General features: G+C 38.1%; 1 protein-coding gene across 5 annotated transcripts in view; it reads right to left on the bottom strand.

Annotated features, from left to right (window-relative positions):
- Positions 1-2,208: 2,208 nt before the first annotated feature.
- SLC1A2 (solute carrier family 1 member 2) overlaps positions 2,209-23,499 on the bottom strand; it is a 90,741-nt gene continuing 69,450 nt past the window's right edge. For 4 of the 5 annotated variants that reach the window (XM_027642485.1, XM_027642488.1, XM_027642483.1 and 1 more), the window contains exons 9-11: positions 20,506-20,640; positions 14,818-15,049; positions 2,209-11,359 (exon numbers count right to left, since the gene is read on the bottom strand). In XM_027642485.1, the coding sequence (XP_027498286.1) occupies positions 11,285-11,359; positions 14,818-15,049; positions 20,506-20,640 (442 nt within the window). In that variant the 3' untranslated portion in view covers positions 2,209-11,284. Of the gene's footprint in view, positions 11,360-12,224; positions 12,296-14,817; positions 15,050-20,505; positions 20,641-23,499 lie in introns of all 5 variants that reach the window. The other variant, XM_027642484.1, reaches the window with a different exon arrangement.

Genomic DNA, 23,499 nt, shown 5'->3' with positions numbered 1-23,499 from the left:
GTGAAACAATGGAATGAATTTTGAGTGCATTTCCTAGCTTGGTCTCTCTACTTGTCCCTTCAGAGAGTTGGGAGTCAGATGTCTTTTCTCACTTGCACATCTCCACTGCAGCATTTCTCAAGTGATGTCCATGGGTCACGGGAAAATGGTCCATGGAGCACTTTCTGGCATCCCAGTAAGAAAACAGACAAATGGAGATAGATTAGTCTTACAATGAGCACAGGAAAAGCAAACATTTTTAGTTCAGTCACAAGTGAGAATGAAGAGCACAACACTGTGTAAAATAGACCCTCTGTTGCTTTTCTAAGTGCTCATCCTTGTGCTACAGAAGCACCATCAACAGTGTGAGGTCCTGTTCCTCCAGATCCTGTCCCTGTGAGTTTTGGTGGGTGACAGTCAGCTTTGTAATTTATCTGTCTACACAGACACGTTCTGCTTATCACCACAGAACCTGCCTGCTCTGCTAACGCCACCACAACCACAAGGCCTGATCTTGCATGCAGTCTGTTTTCCTTCCTACTTTCACTGCATGCTGTACATGTGAGACAGCAGACAGACACCTGCCAAGCCTGCAAAGCTGCCTCAGTTTTGTGTGCATGCACAGGGCTCTGCACAGCTTCGGAAGCAAAATGGCACTAAACCCTGCTGGGGTATTTGTACATTCTTGTAGTATAAGTGCTTGCTGCGAATAACTCTTTTTAGCCCAACCGAGTGTAATTTTTAATGTTGTTTTTCCCCTAAAGCACTGTATGTTGGGGCCACCCGTTTCTTTCATAACCTTGTCCTGTTTACACGTACTATCTAATACAAAGGAGAAGATTGAGTTTTAACAACCCTGAGTGTTATCTCAGTTTTTCTTTCATGCCTGAGAGGAGATATAGAAATATCTCTTAATATGAGTCAATGATTCATGACTGTCTTTTATAGCACCTTCTAGCAGATTCTTTCCTGTAGAGAGGGACACATTTCAGATAAAAAGACACCCCTGAAATAATCTTTTGCTTTAAGGCTGAGGACATGGAGGAAAAGGGGTACACAAGGGGCTTGCAAGCACTTAGAGAATCAGCCTTTGGGGTGTGTATTTTCAGAAGGAACAACTTCATATAATTGCATTCATATAATTGTACAGGGTTCTGCATGGGTCATGTCGGGCCTTTTATTTTCAACTTTTATCATGATGTGTAACAGAAGATTAGCCACTTTCTAGGGAAGGAATTTGAACGTACACAGTCCACATGAAATGTGTGAGGGATGGGGGATCACGAACCAACTTCAGCAGGGAATTTTACATCAGCAGAATGCATTTATTAACAACACTTGTTGATGAGGCCAGACCAAGGTATTTTTGCCTCTGGCAGAAAGCAGCAACATGGTATCAAAATGGCAGCAGATAGCAGGGGCCTCAGATTTACTTTTTGCCCAAAGATCCTCCTAGCACCACATCAGGACTTAGTTCGTTACTGACTAAGAGGGCAGATCGCCAGCTGAGGTGCTGCCAAAGCCACTTCCTGCCATGCCTGGGTTTCTTTGGAAATTTGTCAAGTGGATGATTAAGAAGAAGCAAGGCCAGGGCTGTGCATACAGTTAATCCTCACAGCCGAGGTTTCGGTTATGTGTCTTTATCACACAACGGTAGTTATGCTATTTCCGTAAAGTCTGCTACTCTGAGCATGCATAAATGTTGGAGCTTTCTTTCCATACTTAGCAACTGCCAGTCCACAGGGCCATGGATTGCTCCATAAGCATCTCTTACTTTATGTGTTAAATAAATGTTGATTTCTTTACAGAGTACTCAAGAAGTTCCGCTACAGGCTTTATTTATTTTTTTTTTTTAGAAAGACTATGAATAAGAGACTTATTTTTTCATAGCCAGGGAGGGAAGTAGGTTTCTAAAGCAACTGCAGCCACTGATTTGTATTCTCCTATTCTTCTAACATCTCTTTTCACTTCTCTTGGCTTCATTGCCAAGAACTGTGGCCAGTGAGCCCTGGCCTTTTTGGGAAATGAGCTCATTTGCAGTTGGCATCCTGGAATATTTGGAGGATACAGTGAAGGGTGAGGTTTTCTAACAGTTAGGCAAAGTCAGGTCCATCTTCTACCCTGAATGTAGTTTTCAGAACAGCCAGCCTCTCACACCAGACTGCTTTATTTAAATTCCTACACAAAGCATTCCCATATTGAGCCCAGGCTGAAATTAAAACTCACAGATGAAAATTATGAATCAACATTTATTGATGTATGTACATAAGAGGTACAACACTTAGTGAAATATTATATTCATGACTATATTTCCAGTATAGAAAGAATGTCTAGTTTGTTTTATACATGAAAGTTACAGAAATCAGTTCACACCGTAAGAAAGCATTAAAAGCAAATGACTAACAATCCTTGTAAAGAAGAAAGGATCTGAACTACAAAAATAGAATCAGTCTACAAGGCATTCCAACTACAATATACAAGAATAGAGCCAAGAGTTGGGAGAAATTTTATCATCTGCATTCATTAATTTTTAAACAAACTGTGCCACAGATTCTTTACAGTATGTAAATTCAAAATCTGCAGAACTTTTTGAATGTAAAGAAAAGACCAATCTTGTCCCTCTTCCTTTTTATCCTTTTTATGTGAAAGATCATAAAACCTTCCAGTTCATGTCTGGTCACCTTAAAGAAGGGGCAAGGGATGATGAATAGGCAGCACACAGTACTCCAGCATGCAATTCATCCTGAAGCATCATGATGGGACTCACCAAGCAAGATAGATTCTGTGCTTTGGGGCCTGATTTTTATTTCTTTCTGCTTAGAGGGGATGATTACATTCCTGAGATCCAGGTCCAGGGCATCTAGGAACAAATCAGCTCCTTCTTTCTATACAGCCTTATTTTCTCACAGATCTGAACTGCAGCCCTGATTTCAGAAGATTTTTGCCACTGACTTTGTAGTTCATATGTCTGTTTTATGAACAGACATAGTTCTGATAACAGGCCTATACAACAACCACAGTAGCTTGAGAAGCTGTTAGTTTTGCATTTATTTTCCAATAATTGTTAATATCCCTTTTTAACAGTGAAAGAAACAGTGCCCCTTTGCCCCTGAGCTTATTCATCTTTCTCAGAGACTGTTCCTGCTAAGGGGATGAAATAGAGGTTCCTACTTGGACTTTGCAGGCACTCTGGACAGAACTGACAGCCCCTTGCTGCCTGCAGGCTTGCCCAGTCATAGCCGTGGGACTGCACTGCTTTCCTGGCATTTGTGGTCAAGGAGAAACTGGAAATGACTCAAAGGGATCCTATGATGCCATGATGTGACTAAGGGCTGAATGTTGCACAGAGTCAAAAGCAGCCAGGGCATCCAACAGGAATGCAGTTAGATGGATTTCCCCGTATTCATTGTGCCAATTTAAACAGTGACTTACTAAACTTCTGGTGATAAAGAGTTCAAACATTTCAAGCAAACAAAGAAAACAAAACTTATCACTTCATGTGAACATTAATTCATTAACATGTCATAACAAGTGCATTCACAAGGCAGGAAATCTATGCTGGGATCACTTTCATTTACTGCCAGAGAACTACACACATGCAGCTTCTAACACACACCATACTGGTTAGATAGCTGAAAACTAAAATGAACATATTTACAATAAGCTGTCTGCATACATGATTCTGAATGTTATCAAAACTGGATACTCCATAACAGACAGACAAAGTAGTTACTAAGCTATGGAACCTAATCAGTTGAATGGCCAAAAAGAAACAAACCCAGATACAAATGAAAAACAGAAAGTAGAACAAAATTTCAAAACACTGCCTAATTTTCTACTATGGCTCAACACATAGAAACCAATTAAATTAAATTAATGCACTGCTACACATACTGTATACACCATTTCACTGAAATTACATGTTGATAGCTACATTATCTACACTAAGTGCAGAGAGGCACTGGACATCATGCTTCAACAAAATGTCAAAAATTGTATCAATAGGGTTTTCCAGCTATTAGTAACTGAGCACTATTCTACCAGTGATTCCTATTAAGATAATACCTGTTACATCTGATTTAAAATACAATAAAGATTAAAATACAAGGGTATATCAACACACTTCCTACATATATATATCTACTAGAAACTTAGGCTCCAAAACCTCAGCAGAATAACATGGCCCCATAGATTATTTAATCGTTAAAGAGATACCCAGTATCAGTCACACTGAGACAGCAGTCCTTGCTATTCAATGTTTGCTTTGTTTTGAATCACAGTCAAAGAGCTAGTAGGCCATAGAAGATTTTTTTGTTATATAGGTGTTATGAATATTTATATTAATTTTTTTTTATTCCTCTAAAAACAGTTCCTTATTTATTAAGTAGAAATTATTATAGCCACGGCCTTAATGCCAACAGGTATTTGCCTAATGGGAAGGGATGACCAAAATGAGAAGCAACTGCCATCTGGGTCGAAAAATATAGTGGTTATTCTCTTTAAAATACATAAGAAAGCAAGAGGTATTTATATGGATGCTACCCAATTACATTGGTCCCATGGCGGTTCTATTGGTCCTTTTTCAAGAAGGCAAAAGTAGGTGGTGAGATCATAAACTCTTTCCACAGGCTGAACTCTCACACACTGTATTGTGGCAAGATGGACAGGGTACCTGGTAGCATATTTTTTGCCTCCTCAGATCTCCAGTTTTTCTAAAACTGCATTCTGAGTCAATCAAATATATATTAGCAGGGCCTAAGAAAGAACTGCAGGATTTGGCAAAGGTAACATCAAGAAAAATTATTACAATGAGGGACGATTGCCCAAGACAGTCAACCTAGAAGATTGCTCAGATAAGATTATTATAACACTGTTCCATAATGAACTGCAGCATTTAAGGACATCTTGAAATTCCTATTTGCTTCTTGCATTTTGTGCTTTGTCTATGAATTGTCACTAAACATAACACAGAAATATTTCATTGATCCTAAATGTCATATGAAAACTGGTTTTGTTTTAAGGTATAGATCACCTTTAGAGAATTATGTCCCTACCTTATATAATCACATAGAAAATATTATAAGAAAATATTTGTGTGTCTGTAAATTACAGATACTAGGTAATTTAAGTCAGTCTACACTGTAGTTTCTAGAGAACAAGTACAAACCCCTAAAACCTGTATTATTCTTAACTAAATCAGTGTTGAGCATATAATATTTAATACTATAAATACATATTCAGCTTTTTCTAATGCATTCGACAAGCAAGAGCTCACACCAGACCATAGGAAATATGATATATTTAAGAAAGGAGCAGGATGTGTTGGATGGAAGTGTATGCAATTGTCTTTAAGAAAGAAGGACAATGTGTAGTGCACAGGAACTCACAAATCCATACAAACCATCAAAATGGAAATGCTATAATCTACAATACTAACTACAACATCAATATGCAAGCACAGTTTGCATACAGTCTCCAAAAAACTGTAGAAAACGAATGGAAAAGAATGATACAAAAATCCCTGCAAACTATATTATTTATGTACAAAGCAATATACAGGTACCAGACAATCCAGGTTGTGTGATGCTGCCTATGCCAGTTTCTCTTCATGCAATGATGTATGCCACAGAGCATCATTAAAAACAGTTGCAGGACTCCTGAATGTTGAAAAATCAGACAAGAAGGAATGGATGCTCTAGCATCAATCAGCAACGGCTCTACAGCAGAATGTAGTTAGAAATGAAAGGGGATCAAAGTTTGGGTGAAGTGATAAATCTTACAAGTCTTCTTGTCTCCCCATATCTTACATTAGTCTGTCAGTTATTTCCATCCTGGACTAGTAGAGACCTACTCAGCGGCTCAGTCATATGCTCTAGGTTTTTTCAATATTTGGAACCTGGCTTTTTTGTAAGACTCGTACTTGCAACTGCACAACCACTTTATCTGTGTTAGGATTTGTATCAACCCGGTAGTGGGGAGCAACTAGGTTTCCCCTGAGCAGGGGAAGATGTCTCTGAGATGGTGGGCACATGTGAGGGAACGGTTCCTCAGAGCCTTGTGCCAGGGAGCCCACTCATAAGAGAAGTAAAAGAATTACCAGCACCTGGGCATCAGCAGCAATTTGATTCATTCGTAGCAGCAGATTTCAATTTAACATAGAACATGATCAGGAAGAAAAAATGAGGGAGGCATCCATTGTACAGTCCCCAGCTCCTGGGGACTTTGCCCAGAGTCCTGCCTTAAGTGTGCAGAACTGCAGAGTCTGTGCTTTGTCTGAGGACCATGGAGAGATACAGCCTTCGTGCCTATGTGGGAAGAAAGACTGACAACTTTGGAAGGAATGTGCACTAAATACATTTTTTCAGGAAAATTGTGAGCAAGAACACAGCATTTTAAAAAATTACATGGCGAAGCTGAACAATGCATTTACAGCTTGACTGCCTTCTTTGACACTTCAGTATCATGATTTCTTTTTTTTTGTTAGTACTTGAAACTACACTCTATATATCACTATTTAGACAAAGGAAATGGGGTAAATATTTTTCCTTCAAAGTCATCAATATTATTGGAGAGAAGAAAATAACTCATCTTTCCAAGAATGCTTTCTGCTGGGAACAGGAGCTTCTATATAGTGTTACATGGTGAATTATAGCCGAGGTTAACTGTCTCAATGGACTCTACACCTATCACAATAGCTAAGATGAAAAATATCATAATTGTGGCTTTAATAGTCACAGTAATAAAAATCAAGGACAGTCTTCAGGCTCATAACAGAATAATATTACAGTACATTTTTATAAAGTGCCCTTATCTATCCTTCTGTAAATTAATTCAAATGCAGCAATAAAAATAGATGAATGGAACTTAATGAAATGAGAAACAGTTATACCTTTACATCTCCACAAAAGGATTCTTCTGAGCCTGATACTAAAGCTCAGAGCCCTTCTGAAGATAATTACAGAAGTGAATGTTAGAGGTGAGGTTTAATACTACCTATAGTTATGGGGATTTGTGCAATTGCTGCTGTGTTGCTACAACAAGGCTGCAATAACACTAGCGAAGGCAAGGAAGCAAAGAAAATCCAGGCAGTCACCAGAATAAATTTGTTCAAATGCTAATGCTGTCACTTCTCAAATGAACAGTGTGCTCTTCTGAGTGTTTACTGCTGGAAAAATAATGACCCTGGGAGTGATGGAAAACAAATCAGAAATCTATATTACTCGTACTTTAAAAGTGGCATAAAGTCTAGAATTCCACATGCTTTGAGAAAAAACAGAGATCAGCTGTACCTTAGAGAAGATATGGAAAAAAACTGTAATGATAGTGATCCTTATTTTTGTGCTGAGTTTTAATTTCAGTGCTGGACTTGTAGCATAGAAACAATTAGGTAAAAAAGAAGCATCTTGGCAGATATCTTTTTGGATGTGAGAATCAACTTCATTATAAATAGCAAACAAAGACTATTCCCTAGGATGGGATTGTGAAATGTCTTATAAATTAACAGAGACAGGAAGGGACTTGACTTTTCCTGGAAGCTTGTGACTCCCACAGATTTCAGTGGGATTTCATGTAGTCCAATAATCAAAGCATTGCAGGCACAGGTTTTACCACTGCAAACAATTTTTCAAAGACATACCGAGTTTCTCACCAATTCAAATGAAAAGAGCACATCTCATAATACAGTTCAAATAGCTTATCCCCTACCTATTTGAAGCATCTTCATGTATAAGACCCATACACGTTTCTTAAAAGGCTGGTGCAGCCTTTGTCTTCCAAGGGAAGCAATGAAGAAACAAGTTTTGTCAAAGTGCTCCACCTCTCCCATAATTTTAACATAGAGTATGCTTTAGTTTCAATGAACAGATACTAAGAGAATGCCAACCTCGCTTCAGCAGCAAATGAATAAAGCAAACACATAAGCATGTATTTAATTTAGTATGCAATTAGCTGCGTCTTTGCCTGGTCTAGACTTTTCCATGTGCCAGTGTGCTGTCAGCAATCCAAAGGCCAAAGGATATTGCAGTGCCACAGACAAAGGTGGGGGGAACTGCTAGAGCAGCAAATGAGATGAATGCACAAAGAAATGTTAATTTGAACTACATAGAAAACAAATCACTTTCCACTGTGCTTTTCCTTTAAATTTGCCACCCCAGCACTGTGAACAGATACAAAAAAAATTGCCAGATTCAAATGAATGCATCGACACTCCTGGTGAAACTAAAAGGAGGCTGGCACGTAACCAGCACTGCTTGCTGAAATGTGAACTTTGTATTAACTGAAGTGGACGGTCCCTTGGTTATTTTCTGTTTGTTTAGTTAAGTAGCAACCCAGCCTCGTGTGGATTGAGCAAACCGAGAAATGAAAGCCAAGAGTGAGTTACATTTTCCCACAGAAGTGGAAAGCTTTTTGATGATTTAATACAGTGCTGCACTGGAGTAACACTATATTAAATATTCAGTCAGGCTACAAGTAGAGGAGTAAAAAAACCCAACATTTCTCCTTCTCCCACATCCACATTTAAATAGAGAAATACCATCATAATTATCTTTTGAAAAATCCCTGAGTTACTCTATCTACAGAATTACTATTTTAAAATCACAGTCTGCTATTCTAATCCTATCAAAAGACCTAAATTTATTCTTCCATATGTGGGTGGGGTTTCTCTATTATTGCATTCCTTCCTTCCCTAGTCTCTATCCAAAGAAGCACTCTTCAAAGGACAATACATCCCAAATGGATAACTGTAAGCATATTTTAAGCATTTCTCAACATGTAATTTTGTGGAGCTGCCTAGTCACATGTTACTGACATTCCTGTTTGTTTCCAACTGCTAAACAGTTTCAAATGACAGCTAAAAGTATATGGACCAGTTTTCTAAAGCTACTTTAAAGGCAAGCAATCACTGTGGCTGCTGCTAAGAAACTGCTATGGTGAAAAAGGATGAAAAATCATCTGTTAAGGGGCGAGCTGTGCCATGAAACAGCTCAAGAATGCTGGATATAAACCAGGGTAAACGCTATGTGTTTTTCTTGGATATAACTACCACCCAAGTCACAGCAAATTTCACTTGATGTGAGCCAGCACCCTCAGAGTAGGGAACATTTTACAGTACCTACACACCATCCTAGGCACATTTCTGGCACATAACCCAGTGAAAGCTAATGGGGAGAAGCAGTAGCTAGATATAGGTTAACTCTGGATATGCTGATAACAATGGCTGAAGAAAAGAGAATCTGTCTGCCACTTCTCTGAATAACCTACAATTCCATCCTTCACCAAAAAAAAAAAAATTAAAAAATCCTTAAGATACTTCAGGAGGCCTCTGGAAAAGGTCTCCATCTTTAATACATGTTAGAGGCTTACAGAATTCACAGTGGTTCAATATGTGTTAAATTATATAGGTCATTTTGCTTAGGATTGTAGCCATGGAATTCAAGTGATGACAAAAATACAACAGTAAGAAAAATATTCCACAACAAATGCCTAAAGGAGGGATACTCTGACAATGGACTTGATCTTGCACATTATTAACCATGCAAGTAGCCTTAGCTGGCTCAGGTTGGTGTGCATTTTCAGAGATTTTTATATGAATGCAGATGAACAAAAGCAGACCATATTTATATTTTAATAGCTTCTACAGAGTCAAATATCAGTCTACAGTTAAACACATTATTCCTGTTTAAACCTATGACAGGTCTGAGCACAGACACTGAATAGTCTATTTCCATAAATGTTTCAACTCTGTTTACCGCCATTTTTAAGTTCACCATATGCTCATATTCCGATTCATTCTGAGAACTTCCGAGAGCTCTCCCAAAATTGCAGAAAGCTTGTTCTGTGAGTAGAGCCTTCCAAGGCCATGTGGCTCAGCTTTGCTATAGAACATTGCTAATAGTATAATGGTATTCACTAGTATCTTAAAATTGCTGAATATTAACAAGCACCTTTAAAAACACTTCACAGGGTGATTATTGTAACTGTAATTTCTTCTGACAGGATGAGTCAGATATAATCTGTTTACAAAACACCATCTCATTAGTTCAGATGCCATGTACTCTAAAAAACATTTCTTTGCCATTAGGGAGTTATATGACTTATTACTCTGCAAAAGAGAGAGAGATGTAAATTCATTAAATCCTGAAATTCTGGTTTAGTCTTCTTTCAGTCCTAACCCTGGACAAAAATCTATTAACTTTATATGAAATTTGGTTTAGCAATGAATTCAGGATTTAGCCATTCACTGAAACAAGATATACTTGAAAGATGGCTTTCACTTCATAGCAAATGCTACTGATTATCACATTCAATAATTCTCTAAGAATAATGGATTCAGAATTTGTTTGTAGCTCAAGTACCCAATCATAACATCCAAAATCAATCTTAGCAGTACCTTACTGGAGTAGTCTCATTCACATGAGAAATCTCTCTGATCAGTGGAGCAGGGTGAACATTAAGGTACTACCTACTTTGATTAAGAATGCCATAACTGAGTCAGTGGTTTTGCACATCAGGCAGATTTAGTGAACTACCACCCCTGTAATTATACTGCCTTGTATTATGTGATGCACTGTGGTCACAAAGGAGCATTGCACCATCATAAAATAAAGGCTGCACCTGCCCTGGGACACCTGATAAAAACACACCACATGCACATACAAATCTAAGGTCTTCTCTTGATGCTATTAGTCGTACTGATCTAACATAATGTCTGGGATAACTTATTGACTTCTATACATTAATCTCGCTCCTGGATCTAAGGTCAGTTTGAAGTACAACTAGGCACAAAAGTACAGTGCTTGTAATTATTAAAAGAAATAGAAATCATTATGGACGTTTTCAAAAGATATTTTAGCCATACAGTGATAAACAGATCAGGTATGCCACAAGAGTCACTAAAACACTTGAAGGCTTACGTGGTGTTATGTTTCTCTCATATTTGTGACCCTGAGTCCCTGTAGTGAACTGTACTGGCACTTTGATCTTCCCATTTTGCAGCATTTACATTCTCTGTGTCTTGAATGAAAGGGAAAGTGGGTGAGAGCACATTGCACTGCATGGAGTATTCTCCAGCTGCATCATCCAAACAGTAACACAAGGGAGACAGATGGTTATGGATCATTGCTTGGCAAAGACACTACAATGATTTGATGAGATCTTTGCTAAGTTTCATTTACGAAATTAAGTAAGCAGAAACTGTAGATGTTAAATAGAAAAAAAAAAAAAGAGAAATCTTCTTTAATCATGATATCTTCTGCCAGAAGATAGCTCCAGGGTTTATTAAAGATGCAGCTAGGGATCTCTTCACTTATTTTTCACGTTTCCAAGGCTCTTCTTCAACAACACTGAAGTCTGCAGATTTGCCATTGGTTGCCAGTGTTACCTGCAAGTAATTATCATCAACAACCGACTTAAAGGCCAAGGCACTTTGATAAGAAAAGTAATGAGTTTCATATGGAAGATCATGATATTTGCAGGAATTACATACACCACGACTTATTATATAAGTGTTTATTCAGGATTCATAACACTGCCAAATACTGAGAGTCCTGTTCATTTATTATACTGACTAGAAAACATTAGCAGTAGAAAAATGTTATTAAATAAATATTTTAGAATTTACTCTTTTCCATCTCTTATAGATTTCTCTGAGTTATTTCAAGGACAGATTACTTTTTTTAAATGTAGAAGGTCATATTTTTTTCAGTGGAATTCCTTAGCAAAGCTGCATAACTGATGCAAGGACATGAAAAACATGCAAGGTCTGAATAATCATAGATGTGTATCTATACTAACTCACCTACAATTACACCACCTTTAAAGAAATGGAAGAAAAGATATATTGTGAAAGTATTGTTCATCATACCACTGTAACAGTGTAGTGAAAGATTTTGAGTATAGCCAGATCAAAAATTCATAGTAATGCTATATTTGTCTCACAAAAAGTACCACAAAACTTTGCTCTTTTCTGCAAAGATATGTGCTAATATTTTCAGGTTTAAGTATGGTAGAACACCTGTAGTGATCTACCAGCCTGAGTTGGTACTCACAGTAAACACTGTACGTTGCATTCCAGAAATCACTATAAATAAATTCATGTTTCAAGAAAGATATCTCCAGCCAAATGACTTAAAAAAATTAAAAAGGTAAAATGTCAATTTAACTTTACAAAAGTGATCTAGATCTTTATAATGTGAGAAAGTATTTCATTTAATTCTAAATGGATGGTTTACTTTTTCCTAACTTACCTTGTAAGTTAACATCCTCAGCTTCAAATGAAAACTTAAAGACAGAGCTGAAATTCCCCATGCTGGATAAACTGGATGCATGGAAGCATTGGGACATGGAAACATGACAAAATGCACTGATTTTTGAAACAAAGTCAAGCTTTTTCTTAGATCATTGAAAGTGGGAAACATGCAAATACAGGAATGAACAGCTTATTCAAAAATGAAAATCACATAGAGTCATGTGATAATAAAAAAAATACAAAAATATCATGCAATAACAACCATTCTACCCCCATAAAAAGGTAAACTAATTATTAATTATGTACACTGACCATGCAAAATTATAAAGTACTAGTGTTATACATGGAGTATATTACAGAAAGTAAACAGAAAGGACATGCTAGTAGATTAGCTTTTCCATATCCTGACCAGAGTTGCAGTATGCTTTTCAACCCACCAGTGCATTTGACAGGATGAAGAGATGTCTCTTCAAATTTAACCGCTGCTTGTTTTGAAGCCCCAAATCCTATTCTCTGTTGCCTTTGCTAGTCTAACACTTAGGAGCTGTACAGGTACTTCAATATGATCCAAACATTTTGCAGATGTCAGCATAGCTTATCAATTAGGTCATGACAACACATCCTTTTGGCAGCTTGCAGACAGATACATCGACAAGAGAAGTGATCTGCTCAAAGTCAGTTTTGTGCTCAATCCAGTAAAGACTGGCTCTTTTTATGAGTCTAAAAGTGCAAAATGAGATTGCAAGCAGAGCAAACCTAAAACAGTTAAAAAGGACAAACACTTCTAGCTCATACATCCTTGGTCCAAAACTTTAATTAAAGGGTGTGCTTAGGATGACATAGTGCACTATTAATCCATGTTTTTGAGGCAAGCTACTGTTTCAAATGAGGGAAATGATAAGAGAAACTGAAGGAGAAAAGAAAGTCTAGCAAATATTGATTGCATCAACTTTCTAACTTGACTTGGATCTCTGTACAAACCTGAGAGACTGGAAGCAGACAAAATTATCAGTATTCAGTTCCATGAATGTGATTCAAGACTGCTATATGGTAGCTTAATTTGTCTTAAACTTACTGAAATTAGCATAGTCTATTTAACACAAAGACACTTTTCCAAAAATTCTAAAGGAAGTTATCCGAAAAAGGGGTGTGTGCACATGCTTATTTTTAATGAAAAAAAAAGCTTTTATCAAATGTTATCTTTCTCTTCAGAGAGTTTCTTTTTTCCTTCAAATTTTAATCTCTTGTGTCCTTCCCTTTTTTGAGAAATATAAATTAATGACAATTTTTGATTTTGTGCAATCATGTATTCTCTTTCCATTTCAGATTTTATTTTTTTAATTTTTCTCATGGAAAAAGAGTGGGCCAGAAGAGAAAGGGGAGAGCCGTGTCAGAATAAAATGTATGTTTTCATTTTTAAAAAATCATTTTATTGAAACCTTGGAAGATTCAGGGAAAAACTGAAGATGAAAATTGTTTTTTTTTCTGAATCCAGTATTACTTTCTCCCCTGACAATTCAGGTTTGGCCTACATTATCAAGAATGAAGCATTAGGAAAAAAAAATATTCTAAAGAACATTTCCAGCCAGGCTAGAGACAAGTGAAAATGACAGAATAGGACTTATATTTTGATATATATGGTGAGCTAATGAACTTAGTGCAGTCATTCACAGTTAGATACTGTCTCAGTTGTGGTAACTGGAAGATACAAGAGAATCTCTTTGAATAATTGGCTAAGGTGGGCCAATTGGCAAATTCACTGTCTCAAAGACAGTGTACAGCATCAGACTGGAGTGTTAATAAATAAAAAAAAAAGACTATGAAATTAAAGGTTCCATCTTATTTTCACTTTCTTCCTCCTCCTTTTCAAAAGCTCTCTCCTGATCTTAAACTGCCCCATCCTAGTGGTGGGCTCTTTGTGAACTTTTAACCACTAATCTCCCCAACTGTTTTCTCATTCAACTGGTGGAGTTTCCCAAGCTCACTTTACTCTGATCAAGATGTTATTATTACTATTAATATCCCACGTTAGTTACAGCAAGGATTAGAGAGAGAATACAATGTTTATGTCTTAATGACTCAAGAAGGAACGATGTGCGAAGCGAAGCATGAGCATGCTGTATGAGTGCAGGAGCATTCTGATGCTAAAGTGCATTCAACATGTCGATCTCTGAACAGCATATCATGAAGGCAGTCAGCAAGTGACAACAGCTGTATCTGAATTGCAGCTATCCTTCATTTGGGTTGGCAATTAAGTTCTCTGTTGCCATAGAAAATTAAGTAAATGTCCATAGAAGGTGATGCCATATTCTCTGCGTCTTGGCATATCCCATAATACGCTGCATCTTGCCTTTTGATATGTAAACAATGTACATGATTTTTTCCCATCAAATGACAAGTTTTAAGAAGAGTGCAAAAAAACCATCTTTTGAACTGCTCAAACACATTCAAAATGTCTGGGGTTCATGAACCTTGTTGTCACATTGTTATTTGCAGAACGATTTGAAAAATACATGCAGGTTAAAAAATAAGATAAAATAAAGCATGCAGTGCTATATACATGTCTCAATATCCATAAATGTGAAAGGTACCTTGCACTCATCTACCATGACTGAGTTGTGAGCTGCAAAAACACATTGGTTTGAGTTGTTTTCCCTATGATTTTTCATGTCGTCATAGATCGACTGAGTCTTGGTCATTTCAATGTCTTCGTGCCCTTTATGATGGGAATCAATGGTGTCGAGTTCTGCCTTGGAAAGGTGGTAGACAATGCCAGCACCAAAAGAATCCCCCACTACATTGACTGACGTTCTCATCCGGTCCCTATAAAAGAAGCAAAAGGCAGAGGCTGAATGGCATGAGAGGAAGAAAAAGTAGGGCATGGCAGCCCTGTTACTGTCACAGCTACTGCTCTGGTTTCAGGAAGTTAAGGTATCTGTTGAAGAGAGAGATGGGAGCTTTCAAGGGAAAAGAAAAAAGCTTGCTTTCCCAGGGGACTTGTTCAGACAGCGAGGATGTTCAACCTCCCATGTCCCAGCTGCTCATTCTCGTGGAGTTTGGCAAAGAATGTGTGCTAGATCACAGCCAAACTGCAGAGCAGCTTGACTGAGATCTCCCCAGTGCCTGCTTCTGGAGCTGGAGGTTTCAATGTCCACATACCACTGCCCTTTGTTTAATCAGAGCGCCGACCTTAGTGCAGCCAGGGAAAAGGATTTTGGATCTAATGAGCTGTTCTCCTTTCTGGTATGAATTAACAAATGGCTTCTCCCTTACTCTCAGTGAACAAACTATGGGGAACAAAAATGCATGAAATATCTCCATAATGTTCAGGCCATTGAAGCTCCTCTCCTGGCACCATCTTTACAGATGGCCATCTGTTAGTGTGGCAGCATGCCCATTCACACTACTCCATGCCAGAGCTTGGCATATGAGCAAACCAAATATAGGTCATGGCCTACAAAATAATGAGCCTGTGACAGCATTTCAGTAATGAATGCCCCTCGTTGGAGGGTGCCAACTAAGGCTAACATGCTTAATTTCAAACAAATATGTTCATTGGTGCTTCCTTGACAGGATTTCATTGCATAGACATGCCAGTTTTCTGCTGTCTTGTCTTTAGTGTGGCTCTATCTGTCAACAGTGAACTCATGGTTGTGCATTTTCCCTGATTTCAAAATTCTGCCCCAAACGTGCCCAAAATTCTGCAAAAATGGGAGATGGGTCCTGCTATCTTTCCTACTGCAGGTAGGCTGCATTACACCTGTTGAAATAGTTTACAGTCTAATTTGTCCTTTCATATCTGAACTAAACATAAAACTCCTTAAACCCTTCTGACCAAGGTTTGCAGCTTAAAGCAACTTACAGCAACTGAGTCTAGCTATGTCAAACAGGTCAGAGAAGTGATTACACTGAATAATTCTCAGAAGTACATTCATCAAGATTCATTTACACAAATTGGGCAGGTTGAACAGTGTGGACATTTGCCAAATGACAGAAAAGCCAGTATGTAAGACCTCATTTCCCATGACAGTGATTAATTTTAAAACCTTTCTTGTATTTCTAGTACCAGATTTGTGTGATATCTCCTTTTCCTGTAGAACACTGAGAAAAAAAGAGCTAAATATGTAAACCCCAAACTGATAAAGATTCATTATATATGCCTATTCGTGGCCATACAAACTTTTGAGCCCATTTTAAAACATTTGTAAATCTGCCTTTCTCAGCTGTGGAACTGTAGTCCCATTCAAATCTCTCCTCTCCCTCTCAACATTAGCATGCCTACATATTTGGACTTCATGGTGTAATATCTTAGCTAAAGCAGTTAATTTTTTTTTTTTTTTTGCATCAAAAGAATATGCAGGGGGTAAAAAACCTCTCCAATAACCCCCCTGAGAAAGAAACAAACAAATCTATAAGAGGAAAACACCCTTCCAGTTTTGCTTCACATAAATTAAATGCTTCATACAGTTCTTATCCCACGCCTATGAAGAGTGTTTTAAACCTGGTCAGAGAAGTTGAATAGGAAAATAAGACTTTCTGAGTGTGAATTTTAATTAAGGCCATCAGTTACACTGAACCCGGCAATATAGTTCCACAAAAAGAACACCTGCTGAATTTTGAAATAATTCATTTTGAAAGAATTTGCTGATGCCGGATGACAGAGGGTAGTATAGGATGGCAAAACACCAAGATGGAGAGTACATAAATGTAATTGAGGCACAATTCAAATTCTGAAAGGGTCATCTGAGGATATACTCGGACTCATATATGTGTACCACTAGCCAAGAGATTCAGCAACACAAACTGCACACTGATGCAGAGCATGCTATATACTGTATGAGCCAAAGGAAACAAGTTCCTTTCAACAGAAAGGACAAAGTCTCAGCTGTCAGGAATCAACAGCAAAGTGCCACTGACCTCTTTTGGGCCAAAGAACACCCTAAGAAGAACAAAGGAAACTGTACTTACTCTTTTGTTTATGCAAACCAATCAATTAATTCCAGGCACATTGGGACATGTAAACAAAGTAAATGGAGGAAGGTTGCAGTCTGGACCCTGTTCATAACAACCAGACATCAACCAGGTCCGAACAGTCTGAATTTAGATCTAAGCCAAGGAACAGAGTCAGAACTGAAGCAATCTTTTTCTGAGCTACTGAATGAAGGTTTAAATACCGGATAAGCCGTCCAAGCTAATTTTCCCTAATTCCTCTCTATTGCAAAATACCACTAATCTGGTACCACCGATATTTGCTAAGCTTGTCAGCTAACATCTGGAGAGTACCCAGCTTCTGGCTAGAGCAAAGTAAGCTGGTTTTATTCCATCTGTTTGTATGTGATTGCTGACCTATTAAATGTCACTGCTCTGTTGTGCTTGGTTTTAAACTGAGAGACTGTAAGAGTTGTGAAATATTGGTAAACTTGCCTGGTGAAAGAGCCTACGCTGGGTATGCATGCATGGGAGGGAGAAAGGCTGAGCAGCCTAATCTCTAGATATTGGAGAGACTTAAGAAGAAGTCGATACAGAAACCTTTTGAAGGCCAGAGTGCCAAGTTTAAGGACTTGATAAGAAGTTGTCTATGTGCTATACCATGAATTGCAAATCATGCAAAATTGGTTTTGGTAAGACCACAGTTACAGATGGTGGTAGTATTGTAAAATCAATTGATGTTATGATATTTGCTTTCATCAGAAATATTGAAAAAGTCATAGAGTACAAAATTTTTTAAAAGCTTTCTTTATCTGAAATTCAAATGTTATAAAAGAGCTATTCTAAATATTTCTACATGGTGGTTGCATTTACACATGGGTTCCAGAAAAGTGGCTGGAATTGGGTCTTAAATATTATATTAACTTTCTATTCTACATTCTGTTAGAAATACTGCTGCAATGTTATTTAATGATCTAAAGAAATGGAAGAAGACAAGGTTTGTGAGTGAAGAAAATACTTTTTTATGACATTTCATTTCAGATATTCTTTAGGTCTGGTTTATGTGTGCAAAAGCTTGCTCAAAAGTTGGCTTGTGTGTCATTTCTTAAAATAGGAATGTCAGCAGCATCATTTTTAATGGCTCATTAGATCATAGGGGCTACCACAACACAGCCACTTGAAGATGGAAAATAAAGCTGTTACTTGTTGAACACAGGTTAATAAGCACAACACTTCCACCAACAAACAATGTTTTGACTTTGCAGCACTAGTGGCATGACACAGAGTTTTCAATCTCTTTTTTATTTCTTTTCCCCTTACCTTTCAATTCTGAATCACACTGCAATTGCACTGCTGATTGTTAGGCCAGAAGGATCCAAAACCAACTGTTTAGGCTGAGAGCTCTTTTGCCTACCATTTATTTTGGAAAGACACCTTGAAATATTTCTTTCAGAATTGTTGTCCTTCCTATACATACATTCATCACAGTTACAGCTCCACAGTACAGAAATTTTTATTTCCTAAACAGGATTGGACTAGACAGTGGGAACAATGCTGCTGAAGCTGAGAATGAAATGCAACACCTACCAGTGGATCAGAACTGCTGACAAACTTATGTCTCTGAGGCTTACTGGTGTGGGCAGAGCTTCTCAGTGCACAGGATTATTTTAAAAAGACATTTCCCTAAAAAACCCAAACAAACCACAGGCTCCTTTTGCACATCCTCCTACCAGCTGCAGAAACCTACCTATTTGCCTTACTTTGAGAGGCAGGAAAAGCATATATTTAAAATATATTTTTATATATTTTTTGTCTCCTCCTCCCAGCTGCAGATTCCCATGCCACTTTCCTGTTTTCAACTATGACTTCATAAATATAACAAACCCACAGAATATCACATCTTTCACTATGCCAGCTGTACTCTGCCAGCTGAACCCTGTCTCATTTCACCATTCTGCATCATGCTATCATGCTATTCAGTTATATATAAATTATGTAAGTCAACTTTTCCCTTTGCCTCCTCAAGCTGTAAATTCCTCCTTGGTTTTTCCCTGAAGCAGAAATCAGAGCTGCATTCTATTGTTTAAAACTTTTAGTGACAGATATAGTAGTAGATCCAAAATACATGTCAGAGGATTGACTAAGTTCTTGAGTTCTTCTCAATAAGCCACAAGATAATTATAGAAAATCATTTTTGTATTTTGACTTCACATTATCAACTCTGTTATTTCTTCTTGTATAATTTTAGTTGTCTATCTGGGACTGAAAGCTACCAGAAGCAGGCAGCTGAAGTTGCTAGTATAGGAGAAAATGCACAAATAGTACAGTTATACTTACATCTCCCCTTCTGGGCACCATAGCTGGAATGACAAAACCAAGTGTCTTTACTACTTAAAAGAATACTAGGGGAGAGATGGTTGTTGACCAGAATATACTGTGCTGCAGCAGTGCAGGGGAATATGAAAGTCTCTAAAGAGCCCAGGACAATTTAGAGGACTACTGAGTTCCTTTCAGCTCTGCACAGGTGACAGAAGGATATTCAAGCTGTCAAATGACAAAGAAAGAAATGAGAAAGAACGTGGCTTGGCATATCCTCTGTCTATATTTACAGCCTCTATATTCAAACATTGAAGACCAAAAGCCTTGGAAAATTACATGTGGGTTAGCTCTTTCTTGTTGGAGGACCTGCAATGGCACTGAAGGACTTTGATCTCAAGTCCTTGGAAATGAAAGCCAGTCTTTCCAGTTTGAGGGATCTGTCAGTAAAACAAAACTAGAGAATTACCTTCTTTCTTTCAGTTTGCATTCTTATCTTGTCTTTGGTTTATGTCCTGACTAGAACAGACTCTTCTTAAAGGTATTTTACCATCTTATATATGAAAAGAAACTGACTTTTCCCACTATGAGTATAAAAAATTTGATACTACAAATGCCCAAATCACCCTGTAACTTGCTGACAAAATCCTGATGGAATTTGCATTTTCAGGATTCATCCTTCATTTAAGACCAGCACTATAAGAAACAGAAATATGAAAGCAAAGATCAGAAAACTGCTCTTGAGTGATGGAAACGCATACTTAGGAAGAAGAAAACATGTAAGTGTGAGCTCACAAGTCTCACAAGAAGACTCTTGGCTCACAGAAACTGACTTCAGCAGCTCTCTAACAGTTTGTAACAGTGGAGAAGCTGCTTTCAGTGTCTCCTACTTTATTGAATAGCCCCTTTCCTCCTTTGTTTTATCTGTACAGGAGAGTCTTATAGTTCTTTGAAATCAATGGTTGAAAAGCATTACAGACAAGTATTACTTCACTACTTTTTCTGCACAAAGCAGTGGAGTCAGCACAACTTACAAAAGCCAGTCAACAGCAACAAGCAAACTGATATCCTGGGTAGGGAGACCCACTGCAGTAAGGATCAGCAGCATAGTGACAAGTCCCGCGCTGGGAATACTGGCAGCTCCAACACTTGCAAGGGTGGCAGTCAAACTGCAAAATAAAAAATCAAATGGGAGAAGCAGGAAGATACACTTTGAAGATACACTTTCATTGCAAAATCATGTGATCATTAGCAAGGTCATATTTTTAATGAGTTCTTCCCATAAAACAACAACTATATGATAAATCACAGAAAGCTCAGGCCATAGTTTTCACTCTTGTGTTTCTCTAAAAATATTTATTAGGTCAGGTCAGATCTATAGGGTTTGTTCTGAGAGTTGTAAGAGGGTTGTCAGGGAGTTTTAAGTACTGTAAGCTAGCTATGACATTCAAATCTGTGTCCTGGTATTTTCTGAACTCTACCAACACATCCAGGGTTTTGAATTCTGAGTTTTGATCATCCAGACATGATGAAGTTTGGTGATGATGGGTTGAGTTTTCAGGGTGGTTAATTTCTGTTTATTTATGTTACTTGAAGACTGAATTGTGAGTTAAAGGCTGAGAGAAAGTTGTTATTATTAAACACAGAAGAATAAAAGTCCCAGCATCCAAAACTCACAAAATATAAGCCAGTGGTATACCAAGCCTAGATACGAACCACTCTAGATGAAAAAGCAAAATTGATCTGATTCATAAATCCAAACCTGTGTTTGTTTTTGCCTGCTATACTTTGATGAAGGTCAGTAAAGTGAATGTCTGAGCTTCAAAGGCTTGTAAAAATACAACACAGACTATAACAAATATCAACATCATTGGGCAGTCCTATGAAGAATGGACAATAAATTTGTCAGAGAGCTAGTCAAGGGGAGAAAAACATGGAAGAGAAGGAGAAAAGGAAGAGGGAGAGGGAGAGGGAGAGGGAGAGGGAGAGGGAGAGGGAGAGGAAGAGGGAGAGGGAGAAGGGGAGGGAGAGAGGAAAGCAGAGGAAGAGGGAGAGCAAGAGGTAGAGGGAGGGTAAGTAGAAAGGAAAAGTGGACAAAAAGAGATTGAAAAAGGAACAAGAAACCAGGAAAGAAAAAGTTATATCTGTGTTTTTAAACACAGAGATGAGTAACATGGTTGCACTTCTGTGGGTGGACCCAACAAATCTGAAAGTGCTTCCAATACAGAAGCAGGGGAGAACAGACTCTGTGGGGGAAATCCTGGACCATTAGCCACAGAACTAATCTGTGAGCATGTTAGCCTGATTTAGAGCTGGCAGACGCTGGCTGGCTCAATCTGATCCAGTTGACAATCCAGGGTGCGGTGTGTTTGTCAGGTGCTTGGGTTAGAGTGCAACTTGGCCTGCTAAACACCAAGATAGGTCCAGCAGGTATGCAGGCAGGATGCTCTGCTCTGCTGTCAGGCTTTGCATGCAATGCCAGCTCCTCAGGCACTTCAGCCTAAACTGGTGAGGGATTGCTTCCAAACTCTGTGAGGAAATGCTCCTGCCAACCTTCCCACAGCAGCACTTACAGACCTGGAAGGGAATAAAGCTAGAATTGTTTAGGACTACACAGAATCTGGCTTAGCTACAATTTCCAAGATTATCCTTTCCCAAAAAATACAGGAAATCAGAGGAACTACATGACCAATATGAAGTAACTATGGCTGGTCAAAGGCTAATTAAACCTTCATGATTTTATGTCTGGATCATTTGAATATTCTCAATATCACAAAGTGGATTGTTAAAACCTAATAACCTTCACTTCATTTGTATTATCTCCTCAAGAGATAGTTCTTGTCATATTGCTGTAACAAAAATGCTACACTGCATGAAGAGGACAGCCAGTGGTTTTCGTACAGATAGACCAAAGTTGCTGCCTGCTTTGTAAATGTGAGTATCACAGCTGGCTACATCAGCCTTGAAATGGTGAGATCAAGAAGAGCCAATTGGTCGAGTCTCAGAAGGGGAGAAGAGGAGTAACTCGGGCTCAAGCCTACCAAATCCCTTGGACAGTAGCAGATTCCTAACTCGAAATTCCCTCATCTTAATTTAGTTAAGTACATGGCATCTCTGAAATGTCTGTTTTTAGTTTTAGGAACAAATATGCATCATGCAGGTCTAGCATCTGCCTTTATTATAAGCAACCCTGAACCTTTTACAAATCTTGGTTTTACTATTTCAGGGGTTGGGGCAGGAAATAAAGAAATGGAAAATGTGGAGCTAGTATAGCTGGGCAAGAAACATAGAATTAGATATCCCTTTGCAGGAATTTCTTTAGACTTAAAAGGGTTTAATAAAAGAAAAGTGTGTGGGTGAAAACTACAGGAAGAAGGCAGACTTGACAGCCTTCACTTGCGGTTTCCATTTTAACTATTCAAAATGTTAGACCTACTGTCTTCATTAAGTTTAAACTCCCTTAGAGTAAACAGTCTTCAATCACTCTTATCCTTTTTTAATGGGTACTTTCTTTTGTCCTCACAGATATTCAGTTTAGTCCTAGATAAGACAATTTGATATGAAAAGACTACAGTTAATATTTGCTGGGTTAGAGATAAAAGGTCTGCTAGTATCCAAACCATGCCACAGGCAATCTCACCATCAGGATGGGCTACTCTCAGTTCATTTGTTTTGTCTGTTCACTGAAGTCACAGAAAAAGTACAGGTAAACATAAATATATGGACAGATATTTTAGATACACTTTTGTCTTCCGTGTATATAAACACATACATTCTAGAAAGTATATGACTTGTAGCATCCCTCTACACTAAAAAAAAAGCATTGCATTGGACAGAGAATGCTGTATACTACAATTGACATTGTATCCTGGGCTGGTTTTGGCTGGGGTGGAGTTAGTTTTCTTCACAGTGGCTGGTAGGGGGCTCTGTTTTGGATTTTGCTGAACACGGGGTTGATTAATACAGAGATGTTGTTTTTGCTGAGCAGGGCTTACACAGATCTAAGGCCTTTTCTGCTTTTCCTACTG

This window comes from Corapipo altera, unplaced genomic scaffold (assembly GCF_003945725.1).
Source record: "Corapipo altera isolate COAL_440 unplaced genomic scaffold, ASM394572v1 23b, whole genome shotgun sequence".
Taxonomy (NCBI): domain Eukaryota; kingdom Metazoa; phylum Chordata; class Aves; order Passeriformes; family Pipridae; genus Corapipo; species Corapipo altera.
This window is presented reverse-complemented; position numbering and strand designations above follow the sequence as displayed.